The sequence below is a fragment of the Phytophthora infestans genome, genomic scaffold (genome assembly GCF_000142945.1).
Source record: "Phytophthora infestans T30-4 supercont1.10 genomic scaffold, whole genome shotgun sequence".
In the NCBI taxonomy this organism is placed as follows: domain Eukaryota; phylum Oomycota; class Peronosporomycetes; order Peronosporales; family Peronosporaceae; genus Phytophthora; species Phytophthora infestans.
The window spans coordinates 1,518,607-1,530,865 of NW_003303749.1; the positions used below are offsets into that span (position 1 = coordinate 1,518,607).

The window sequence follows — 12,259 nt, forward strand, 5'->3', positions numbered from 1 at the left end:
TGGAGATACTGCTCTCACCTCAATCAAACAGCTCCTACCGGTACCTGTCTTCACCGGTATACCGACGGTCAATCTCGATTGCTTCAAGCCTTTCAAAGAGGGAGCATGCGAAGGATCGTGCAGGCTCTGACTGGCGCTGGTGGGCGCCTCGGCGTATTCCCGTCGCCTTCGTTGCAGCTACAACCTCGCACATGGCGTTGTCTGTCTTCCGCAGCTGCGAAACCGCAGTCCAATCCGTTCGAGATCGACCTGAACGCCCTCGACCGTCGAGTCGACGCGGTCGCGTCGACCACCAAGCAGCTGACGCTGGACGATGCCACGCGCGCAGCGGCCTCGCACCAAGCGGAGGCACAGCATGATATCGATCTTCTGCATAATGGTATGCGGGGCTAGTTATAAAAATGCTTTTGTTTTTTTCAATAGTAACCATTAATGTTATGTAGAGATGTCGACAATATTCGGGGAAGAGGTGGCAGAGTACGGGGGCGACACTTCGTCGTCCAGTGTAGAGGAAAGTGCTGCTGCTTTCAACAGAAGGACGCCCACCCGAGAGCAAGAAAAGGAGAGAAAGGACCGGGTGCTGCAGCCTCCAGTAACGAGAGCTGCTCAGGACCCCAAAGTGATGGAGGAAACCTCGCGTACAGAAGGTATTGTGAGCTCGAAAGATGGCGCACTGGTAAATGTGCTGCTATTGCAAGGCCCGTGCAGCTTCGTGCGGGGAGTTTGGACTGGGTGGGTTACAAGTACTGTCATTGGTACCGGTATTACCGGGTTCGTTGTGAAAAACTAACTTGAATTTTGAAGTGGGAATATTGGAAGAAAAGAGCTGCATCGTCAGATTCAAGCTCAGGCTGACGACCTGAAAATTGTGATCAAGGATCGTGACTACTACTCTGAGAAAATCATTCTGCAGACACTACTTGAAGCACGGGAAGATCAAACTATCGTGCTGTGCTGGAACAGTAAGTTCCATCTGTACACAGTACTGTACAGTACATGTATCATGTTGTTTACTGACGGCAATACTGTAACTTCTCAACCCTTGTTTCCAGTCAGCCTAAGCAAGTCGCCGCTGGTGGTTCATGCGCTGGAGCTGATTCAGTCCCGCGTCATTATCGTGAGTCCGAGCAATGTGGAGCATGGGCCATTGCCAGCGAATGTTGTTGGTGTGCTGTCAGGTTTGTCGAACGAAGTTTATCTTCAAACCATCTGTGCCGAAGGAAGTATTGCATGTAACACCTGTTCTCTTTACTGTTGACTGCTGCCACAGGCTTCTGGAATCAGTCCATTTCACTGGCTTTAGGCGTTGCTGCCAAACTTTTGAAGTCTGGGCTGGAAAAACCGAGGCAGAATGAACTTTCGACCGGCAAAACTGTACAGGCCTCCTCTGCTATCGCAAGCTCAAAGAAAGGTGTTTCTAAGAAGAAGGCCCTCACGTGTTACTTGTGTGGGAAGGAAGGCCATATTCGAAGTAAGTGCCCCGACTTGCCTAGAAATAAGGTATAACTGAAAATCTTTGGACAAGAAAGAAGTAATCAAGATAGACTACCGGTACCGGTGTATGGAGATTTGGGTCTAATGAATGAACCCTCTTATATGTGCCAAATTTTTCCGATTGCGGCTCACGTTACGGTAATCATTGAAACGTTATGACTGTAACCAGGGGTTAATGGTAACTCCAAAATCGGTGAAGTTAATATTGTGAAAATATCACCTGTAGACCAGTTAATATAAAAAATATCACCTAATATTTTCTTTTGAGACAATATGATATTATTAAATATCAACTTAATATTAGTTAATACGATATTATATTTTTCAATGATTGCGTAATCGGGCTACATTAACTAATCAGATGTCGTTAACGCTCGACTAGCTGAAGTATTACTAATCAACCGTGAGTACCGGGACAATTGTGAGTGACGGCAAGGTTGGCGTTGTGTGTTGGCACTGCTGAGCGCATTAATCTAGCGCCACAGGCAGCAGGTTTATTAGACGCACGATGTCGACGAGGAGATCGGAAGAGAACAAGAACAAATGTCTTGATTTCGCTCTATCAACGTTAAACAGCTGCAAGCGTTTGCAGTTTTCCATCTCGATCGCCTTTGTCTGTGTCACAGTGAAATACTAGAGCAAATACTCGTCAGTCTTAAAGCCTACTGCTTTTCTAGAACCTGATCGAAAAAGTTATTTGGCTCCGCTCGGTAAGCTGGCAAGAAACGTACTTAAGTGGGAAAATATCATAAAATATCATGTAGTATCTAATATTTTTCAGTTCTCCGAGCTAATATAAAAATATTATGTTAGCTTTTGCAAAAATGAGTTACTATTAATATTTAATATCGAAAATAGTACTATTACTATCAAAAATATCATATGATATTTGGTTACCATTAGCCCCTGACTGTAACGCGCTTCCTTTGTAGCGCTACCTACAGAGGTCCCTTTCGTTCAGGGGCTAGAGTACTGGTGCTAGGTTGCGTTTGCGGGCCTCTCTAAATTGGACCTAAGCGAGAAAACTTATCTACTTCGAAGCTCAGTACATGTACATGTATCAAACAAAATCTGCGGGCTCTAACGATATTCCTATCCAATCGGCATTATCACTTGAGCTCACTATTTCTCACTTTAAGTACGAGACCGGGAGCCTAAGCCAGAATTCATAATAATGTAGCGTATTACCGTTTCTATTGATTTTAAACTCTTTATCTAAAAAAACGCTTGAACATTGGTTGCCTAATGTTCCAGCTCTGTTACGATAAGACTCATCGAATGCCGTTGAGACCTCGAATCCGGCGATTGAGACTTGAAGACATACAGCAACAAGTCTTAACAGCGTTTTATTCAATTTTATTTTGTCCAATTAAAGCCCGCAGTCTGAAAAAATCCTTCTTCCCCAGTAATGGAAATCTTCTCTGCATCGGCGGCAAGCGTCTACCTCAGTGACGACGGCAGCTCCGATGACGAGCTCTTCCGTCTTTTCATTCTCCCGTCTTCAGTCCAAAAGCGCAGACCTAAGCATGGAGGGTCGAGCGCAAGAAAACGCGCAGGAAAAGCTCGAGATCGCGCCGAATGGGGAGCCAGACTGATGGCCGATTACTTTGGACCAAACCTGACGTACAATGAACGTAAGTTTTGTATCTACTGCTACGACAAACACATTCCTGTACTAACTGCCATCTACTTGTGTCATCTTGTCGTGTCCACAGACGATTTGCGCCGCCGATTTCGTATGCGTCGAAGTCTATTCGAGACTATTGTCAACACACTCGTAGGTGACGAGTACAGTAACTACTTCGCTCAGAGACATGACGCTACAGGACTTCCTGGTTTCTTACCAGAGCAAAAGGTGACGTGTGCGCTGCGGATGCTCGCGTACGGCGCAAGCGACGACCAAATGGATGAGCTCATACGGATTGGTGAATCAACAGCACTAGAGACTTTGAAGACATTTTGTGGCAGTATTATTCGTCTGTTTGGTGATGAATATCTTCGAAAACCTACACGATATTACATTGAGGTGCTTTTAGACGAGAATGCTGCTCGTGGGTTTCCTGGAATGATTGGAAGTTTGGATTGCATGCATTGGTCTTGGAAGAACTGCCCAACAGCTTGGGCAGGCGTTTACAGAGGTAAAGAAAAGAAGTCAACAGTAATATTGGAGGCTGTTGCATCTCAATCCCTTTGGATATGGCATGAATTCTTTGGTGTGCCAGGTTCTAACAACGATTTAAATGTTCTAGAACGTTCTCCACTTTTTGACAGCAATATCAATGGCGAGGCAGCTCAAGTTTATTTTGAAGTTAATGGAGCTATCTATGAAAACCCGTACTATCTTACCGATGGTATCTACCCTCCCTCGGCTAGCTTTCAGCAAGGCATCAGTAATCCGATCTGCCCAAAGCGGAAGTTATACGCTGCTATGCAGGAGAGCGTCAGAAAAGATGTCGAACGTGCTTTCGGTGTACTACAACAACGATTTCGGGTTGTAGCAATTCCATGCAAACTTTGGAGTGCCGAGGCAATGGGTGACGTAATGATCACATGTATCATCTTGCACAATATGATCATCGAGGACGAATGCGGAGATTGTACCTTGAATAATGACTACTTATACGAGGATAAATGGGTGAGTCCGGCTCCCCCAGTTGCTGGCAACATTTGTCCAGTATCGATGATTGCTCGCGCATTAAAAACCGTGGAGGATGAAGATTTACACTACGAATTAAAACACGATCTAATTGAGCACATTTGGCAAGTCTATGGTGCCAGTTAGATGTAGAGTGGTGATGAATGGGCAGTACGCGGTCTTGATGTCCCTGGGCTAAACTAAACTCGAAGCTTGAATGTCGAAGCAATTGTTGTCTGTGCTGCTGTCGTTTTCGGTGGTAAATACGTACGTATCTTGACTCTCAGCTGTCTTCTCTTCATCTTGCGTAACAACAGTACGTGCAGCCTCTCGCATTGTAGTTAGTATTGCCTTCCGCTGCATCGAAAAGTACTCTTTTGATTCGTCACTGTTGGGGTCCTGCATGAAGATATTGAAGTGTAGTTGTTGTTCCATCAGCAACGCCTTCTTCTCTGAAGCAGCAACGAACCGTTGCTGAATGTCGTCTGCTAGCACACCTTTTGATCGCTTTGCAGCCTTCTGGCCCTGTGGCCGACACACAACGGATGCATCGGTGCCACGTCGTTTGAACCCGCGGTCGTTGTGAGCTGAGCTGTCCACTTTGGCTTGTCACGGAGCTCCTTCCATGCCGCTAAAAACTCAAATTGTTGCTTGTGACGCTCAGCGTAAATCTCCACTGCCGATGTTATGTACTTTTCCTCATTCCATCCAGAGCGGTCTCTACTCTTCAGCTTTGAATTAATGCCTTCAAACTTTGTCACTGCGGGCTGCAGTTTCTTCCACCTGCCAGCAACAGCGAGTTCAGATTGATCATTCGATTCTTTGCTTTTAATTTGAAGCCAAAGTTGATACATCCTCATGTAGAACGTAGCCTTCTTCTGACCGGTACCGCGTATAGGGTCTTGGGAGGTGTCTATCCATGCCTTGCACAACTGGATAGTGTCGTCGTCGCCCCATTCAGGCCCCTTCCCCATGGTTTTGTTGGAATCTTCCCGCGAATGTTGAAGTGAGTGGGCCACATAATCTATTAAAACTGGAGTTTTATCTTAAGACTTGAATCGCTACTTTAGAACTTCAAAAAGTAAAAACCGCTGTTAGGACTTGCTGCTGGAAGTTAATAAAACTTGGTCAGGTCTCAATCACGTTACTTTCGCGTTAAAACTAGAGTTGAGACTTGCCGCTGATAAGATCATGGACTCTAAAAAAACTCTGTTATTAATAGCGTTATTTAAAATAGTGCTGTACTTAACCCTTCTAATACGACCATTACGGATTATCCGGAATGTAATTTCAAAGATGAAATTGTTCCGCATTGTCCGCAACAGATTTGCAGCACTGAAAATCCGCATATTGATATTTGTATAGGATAAATTTTAGCAGGCCAACTGTAGCAGCTCCGACCGATGAGACATGAAATATTTAGAAAGTGGTTAGGGTTGCAGATATAAGAAACTGGGGGCGCTTGCCAGCCTTTCATTTCGAGATCTGCGCCCGAGAAGAGACCATCACTCCTGTTTCGAGAATATGTACGCCTACGCTACCGAGAAAACGCTCGCCCATATGTGGAACGAGCTTACCAAGAAAGGCTGGAAGTTTCGAAAGTCGTTGGGGCTGAGCGACGATCGGAGGTATCTGCCGCCGGGTGGGAGTCTCAAAGGAACGGAAGGCGCTGACTATTTCCTCGGTACGTTACTTATGAACACTGTTTCATGCTGCTTTACTATCTAACCCCTTTTGGAATAGGTGACAAGAGTCTAATGAACTATTGCCGAAGGCAAGGGTGGCTATCGTTTGACCCTTTACCAAACCCAACGCCGTCCACCGCGTCACCAGTTGCTTTGTATGGAGAGATCGCCCCGAGTTCGTAGCTCTGTCGTGGATGGACAGCAAGCCAGTTACATTTTTAGCGACTGGTTGCTCCACCCAAATTACTCACGTCACCCGTAGAGAGCCCGGCGGATCGATCTCCCAAGTCCCATGCCCTCAGCTGGTTCGAGATTACCATGAAGCGATGGGAGGTGTGGACGTTCATGATCAACTACGCCTTCAACGGTACTCAATCCAGCGCTCCATCCGCATGCGAAAGTACTACAAGACCATTTTTCTCGGCTTAGTGGATATTGCTATGGTAAATGCTTTTATCATTCACAAGATCGCCCTGCGTCGTCTCAACAAGCCCGTTCCCACGCATGCCGTGTTCATGCGGCGACTACATATTGCCCTGTTGAGTCAGACAAGCGAAGATTTTGCCGGGGACGATGACTTAGCAGACCTCGTGACCGAGCCACTTCCTCGAAGCGCGCACACGCTCGAGAAGACGGAAGAGAAAAACGGAAACAAGCGCCGCCAGTGGCTCCGTAAGGTCTGCTCAGCGTACGCGGGTCCTGGCGTCCGCAGCTTCGAAACGAGCTATTTTTGCGCGACGTGCTCAAGAGTCAAGAAGGGGCGCGTTACTCTATGCAATAAGGCTCGCCGACTAGACGGTAGCGCTCTCACCTGCAACGAAGTATGGCACCAGAGCTGGCGCAACGGCATGGCTATTCCTGCTGAGATGCAGCACAAAATCCGGTTTGTAGAGAAGCGTAGACGCGAGGTTTGTGTGGTGTAGTAGAACACACAAATATCGTCAGATGTGGATTCCTTACACAAACCACAACGACTCGCCGAGTTAGGTCGGCGGTTTGTATGGCCTGCGCAGAGGGTGGTCCCCTCGCGGTCCGGCCCTTCCGGGACAGACGAGTGGCTCGCTTCCACCCGGTTCCGACTAACCAAGTCAGATCACTTCCGAGGCTCCGCCGAGTTTGGTTCGGCTGAGCTCGTTCACAACCCTGTGCCCTCCACCAAAGGATGGACGACGACGCGCGAGCGCTTTTACAGGTCACCGAGCGCAGAGGCAGCTCAGCTAGAAGTGTTACGGCACCCGAGCTATCCGACGTACCGGCCCGCTGAGTATGCGGGACTTTCTTTCGCGCGTAGCGAGACTTTGTCCTACCCGGACCGACCTAATCTCTTGGCGCTACCAGTCAATACCCTACAAGCTATGCCTCTCGAGTATTGACGGCAGGCATAATCCAGCCCTATGCAGGGACTTACCGGAAAAGTGTACACGTGTCTTGGACTAGGAAAATTCTGCTCTGTTATCTTCTGGGAGCCCTTTCGGCTCCCCCTATTTAATCCTATGCTTCTCATACAAATATCTAATGAAATGTAGTCGTTTCGGATCTCTACCGACCCTTCAGCTGAGTTCCGGCGACCGTTGAGCTCAGCGGCTGTCCGGATAGCATATCCGGACAGATCGCCGAGTACTTACCGTGATCCTTGGCTCCTAAGCTCTGGGTTATCAGACCGAGCCGATTCTTGACCTAAAGTAGGTCGGCGTATGGTCGAATCTGGAAATCCCTACACCACAACTGCCCCGGTTATGATACGAGCCGAGCTGGTGAGTGTCTTAATCCTTCATTTTGTTCTGCCACCGTTGGTCCGTACTCGGCTGATGACGTCTCGCGGCTCCCCACCACCTTCTTTGGTACGTTTGTTGGCTTCCGCTGTCACTCACTTGGCAGCTCCTTACTCTTCGCATGTTGTTCCAAGCACAACCCGTGGCACCATCCCTTCTTCTCCAACTCCTCGTCGAGGGTGAAGGCGTGCCAGCTGAGTCGATTCCTCGACTCGTCGGTACTCGTGGGGTCAGCGACCGGGCATGAAGCTGGGCTGGTTGACCTGACAACTTTCTCATGAGTCTGACGCGGAGTCGGCAGAGTCTTCTCGCGTGCGCCTTCCTGGTCCACCGAGCTTGCCGGGCGACACCACTTCGGGCGCCACCAATCAGCCAAGCTCGGCTGCTCCAGTGAGTCTTGACTCCCTCATGGCCAGAATTAACGAGCGAGGGCATGATCGCCGAGAAGAATTGACCTTCTTGGCGAGGCTCATGGCTTACGGATTTACGCGTTCCGTGGAGCCCTTCGATCCCGCGCAGCGGCGAGCGATTTTGCATGCTGCTTCCGCGGGGGAACTGTTGGATATCTTGAAAGGCACTACGCCGCTCTTGATTATCCAAAGATCATCGGCGATCTCCAAGCTGACAATCAAGCTGTTCAGGAGAAGAGCGCGCACTGACTCGGCGACTGGACTCGCTTGCTCTCAGCAACGTCGACTCTCATTTCAGCTCTCGTCGGCTCAACAGCAAGTGTCTCGATTGGAGGCTGCTGCCACGCAGTCGGCTAATATCCTCGCGTCGCTGCGAAAGGCTGTAGCTCTGAGTGAGGCAAAACTTGCTCGGGCCATCGCAGCTGAGCAGATCAAGGTTGACGCTGCGTTGGGTCAGGCCCAGCTCCATCATCAGCAAGTCTTGGATCGAGACGCCGAGATCGACGTCCTTCTCCGATCCATTTCTGAGAGGGATGCGGCGTTCGTCACCCTTCAGGGCATTGCTTTCAAGCACTTCGAACAGCTGCAGGAGTCGGTGCGGCTGTACAGCTCCACAGGCACTCAACCTTTGCTGCACGCTCAGTCGGTGATCGCCGAGCAGCGGGCGGTGATCTTGCGACAGAAGCGGCTCATCCGTCGGAATGGCATTATTCCGATGCACGATCCTTTCATGGCTGCTGCTGCTGGCGGTGGCTTGCAAGTTCCTGGGCTTGATCCGTCCGACCTTCTCCTCAACGCCCGGCTGTGTCGTGTCTTGGAGTCTCGCTTTCCTGAGGTTCTCAACATCCCCGCTGGTGAAACTCGGCGGTTGGAGTTGATTGTCTATCCTCGCCGAGATGCTCCAGTGGCGAGTTCCATTATTGGTCCTAGTGTGGTTCCCTCAGCTAGTCAAGCGTCTTCGGCGACTTCATTGGCAGACTCGGCTGCGGCTCCAGTCAGCTCAGCGGCGGTAACAACCCAGGCTGAGCCGACTCTTGCTCAGCTTCACCGTACGCCTTTGGCAAACTTGACCTCGACTCAGCGACTTCGGCGTTATGCCAACCCCAAGTCTCCCACTGCTGCAGGTCCTCGTCGTCGTGCACCGGCGCCGCATCCGCCTCAACCGTACGCTTGTCCACTCCCCGGAGAGGATGGACACGAGGCTATCAGTACCCTTTTGCACTCAAGTTCACCTCAAGCTACTGTATCCGATGGAGGAAGGCCTCGCTCTGGAAAGTCCCGTCGTCGGACTCGGCGGAAGAAGGTTCGTCACCTTCAGCTGAGTTCTGCTACTCAGCCCGCTGTCTCTGCTCGCTCTGAAGACGACGATGACGCTTCGAGCGAAGCTGAGTTTATGTTTGAGTTGCCTGATCCGCCCGCCGACACCGTTCCTGCAGTTGCTTCGACGACTTCGGCGGGTTCTTCGTCTTCTGGTCCTCCGGTGACTTCGTCAGTCGCGGCTACTCGCCCACCGCCGATATCTTCATCCGATGTCGTGGCTTCACTGCCTGTCCCGGCTACGAGCGTGTGTGCCCCAGGCTCGACTTCGCCCATCTCCGCTGGGTTGCCCCAGTCGAGCGCACCACTCAGCGTCGTGCTAACGGTGGTTGGACGCTCCCAGTCGCCCTCTCGGGGTCTGAGCGTATCCACCACGCCGACTGACTTAGTGACTCCGGCCGTGAGTGTCCTCAGACCGTCTCTCCTTGTGACCACGGCCGTGTTGACGTCCCCATCTGGGCGCCCTATCCGGAGATCTGCTGCGACCGCCCGCACTGTGACTGCTCAGCTTCTTGAGGATCTCGACGCGTCTGACGACGAGGTGTTAGGGCCTGGTGATGGTTCTGTACCGTCCACCGGCTCGACGAATCCTGCCGCTGGGTCGCTCTTGGATCCCATTTCCTTATCAGAGAACTCGGCTGGCAGTCCTTCAGGTTCCGACTCAGCGACCGCAGATGCTCGTCGTTCTGCCCAAGCGAGAAGTCTTCATGCGGCGATCTTCGGTTCTGACGACGAGATGAACGATGAGTCCTTGCCGCCGAGTGATCGCCACTCCTCGCGGCCTTCATCGAAGGATTCTGGTGACGGGACGAGCTCTGCCTCTGCGCCGGCTTCGGGGAAGCAGCAGCATCGCAAACGTCGTGCCTCGTCGAGTCCTACCGGTCATCGGTCGAAGCGATCCAAGAAGCACAAGAAGCACCAGAAGCATCACAAGACGCACCGACACCACAAGCATCGGCAGCTTCCGTCGACTCCTGATCCAGCTCCGGCTCAGTCCATTCCGGCTGCTCCTTCGCCGAGTAGGCTCCCGGTTATATCGATTCTCTCTCAGCCGAGTTCGACTGCTTCACGTCCGGCTGTGGTCGCACTTCCCAGCGCTCTTACACTCCCGCTGGCGACGTTACGGACTCGGGCCTCGCAAGCGGTGTCCAAGGATTGTCGCCTGACTCTTCACATGGCTCAACTCCGCGAGGTACCATTCATGCATTTCGGCTCAGCTCGTTGTTGGAATGCATTATTGGATACACTGAGCGGAGGGGTGCAGATGGAGCTCGTAGGGGGCAAGAGTCGTGTTCCACCTACGCCGTGCTCTCTTGACGGCATTCGAGCTTTCATGGCCGTTTTCGACCCGAGCCATCCTTGTCAGCGTCTTCGGCGGATGCTCCCTGAGCTTCCTTTCTTCTTTTCTCCGTCGATTCTGGAGGAAGCTCGGCGATGTTTGGCTTCTCAAACCCGGCCTCGAACTTTGATGCAAGTTCTTGGAGATATGTGGGTGAAGCTTCGTGGCGACAGTCCCTTGGACTCGGCGGGGAGGCCCATCCAGACAGATGGCCAAATGACTCGTTACTTCGTAGCTCTCTATGAGCGTCGTCATTGGATTGTCGAGTCGAGTGTGTTAATGGGTCTCCATCCTGACGTCAACCCGGCTGCCACGCCCGCCCAGCTTGCTGAGGTATACGAACTGTGGCTGGTGTACAAGCGCGAGCGCAAACGTCGTAGTGACACCTTGCGATCTTTGGTTGTTGCTGTCTACGACCAGCTTTACTCGGCGGTCACTCAGAAGCTCGGCGATGAACCTGCTCCACTGGTGGACGCAGAGGTTTATTTTGATCCGTCCGTTCCCCATTACTCTCCCGTTAACCTTTCGTGGGTTCCTTCCGGGAGAGACTGGGTCCAGTGTGCTCACGATGCGGATCTAGCCGAGCCCTGGCGAGCTTGGTGGCTTACTGACCCGGCGGTCCATCCGTACAATACTTGCTTCCGCGCTCGGAACGTGGACTTCTTGGTTTTCGCGCCGCGCGGTATGGATCCTCAGGTTGTTGACGACGCGATTGAAGAAGATTTCGATCATGCTGAACAAGCGCCTCCTGCCTATGCCCCGAGTGCTCCAACTCGGCTGAATCGTCAAGGCATCCATATCTTCACTGGGTCTTCGATCGGTGAGCTCGGCTCAGATGGCGAGAGTGCGTCTGATGACGACTCGGCGGACGATGAGTTGGGTTCTCCCAATCTCCGAGGCGCGTCTCCGAGTATGTCTCCGTTCGGCACCCCACTCCCCAGTGGAACGAATTCTCAGCCCACTTCCGCCGCGTCGGGTCCTGAGGCACCTGGTTCGGCGTCAGCTTCGTTGGCTAGCTCGGCGATGATACTTCTTGCCACGGCTGCGAATGTTGCATCTTCTTCCGCAAGTTCCCAAGGGATGACGTCTGCTACGACGCCACGCCCCCAATCGTCGAGTCCGCTGAGCTCTTCCCAGTTGTCTCCGTCGGGTTCAACTCACTAGGAATCCGGATCGCCGACTTTTTAGTTTTCTTCCTTTGACTGGGCGTCCCGTAGGTATCGTTCAGGACTTCATTTCGTAATTATTCAGTATATGTAGTTTCGACACAGTAGCATTCCGTCTCAACTCGGCCTGTGTCGTCCGCTGAGTTGGTGTAACTTTTGGTGCAATAGCTGTTAATCCTCATCTGCAACTTGCACCATTTGCAGACGGTTTTCGCGCTTCTTCTGTCGTAGATAGTCAAACAGGAGACCCCCACATGACAAATTCGACAGTGGTTCCCAAGTAGGCTCATCGTAGCCGACCCACTTACCTTTAAACTTCCGTTGTGATCGTGACGTACTTGTGGATAATGGTAGCTCATCGTCGAGAATTGCTTCGACTTCATACTGGTTTGTACTTGCATCTCCGCTCTCGCTCTCCTGGTCTTGGCCGTCCTCGTCGAA

The 12,259-nt window shown here is 51.3% G+C and overlaps 1 protein-coding gene across 1 annotated transcript in view; it reads left to right on the top strand.

Moving 5' to 3' along the window:
* Positions 1-2,046, top strand: part of PITG_06970 (uncharacterized protein) — a gene marked incomplete at both ends in the record, with an annotated part of 3,040 nt that extends 994 nt beyond the window's left edge. Inside the window, 6 exons of the mRNA XM_002904897.1 lie at positions 32-379; positions 444-732; positions 805-962; positions 1,053-1,178; positions 1,271-1,500; positions 1,996-2,046. Coding sequence (XP_002904943.1) covers positions 32-379; positions 444-732; positions 805-962; positions 1,053-1,178; positions 1,271-1,500; positions 1,996-2,046 — 1,202 coding nt within the window. The remainder of the gene's footprint in view (positions 1-31; positions 380-443; positions 733-804; positions 963-1,052; positions 1,179-1,270; positions 1,501-1,995) is intronic.
* Positions 2,047-12,259: the final 10,213 nt, after the last annotated feature.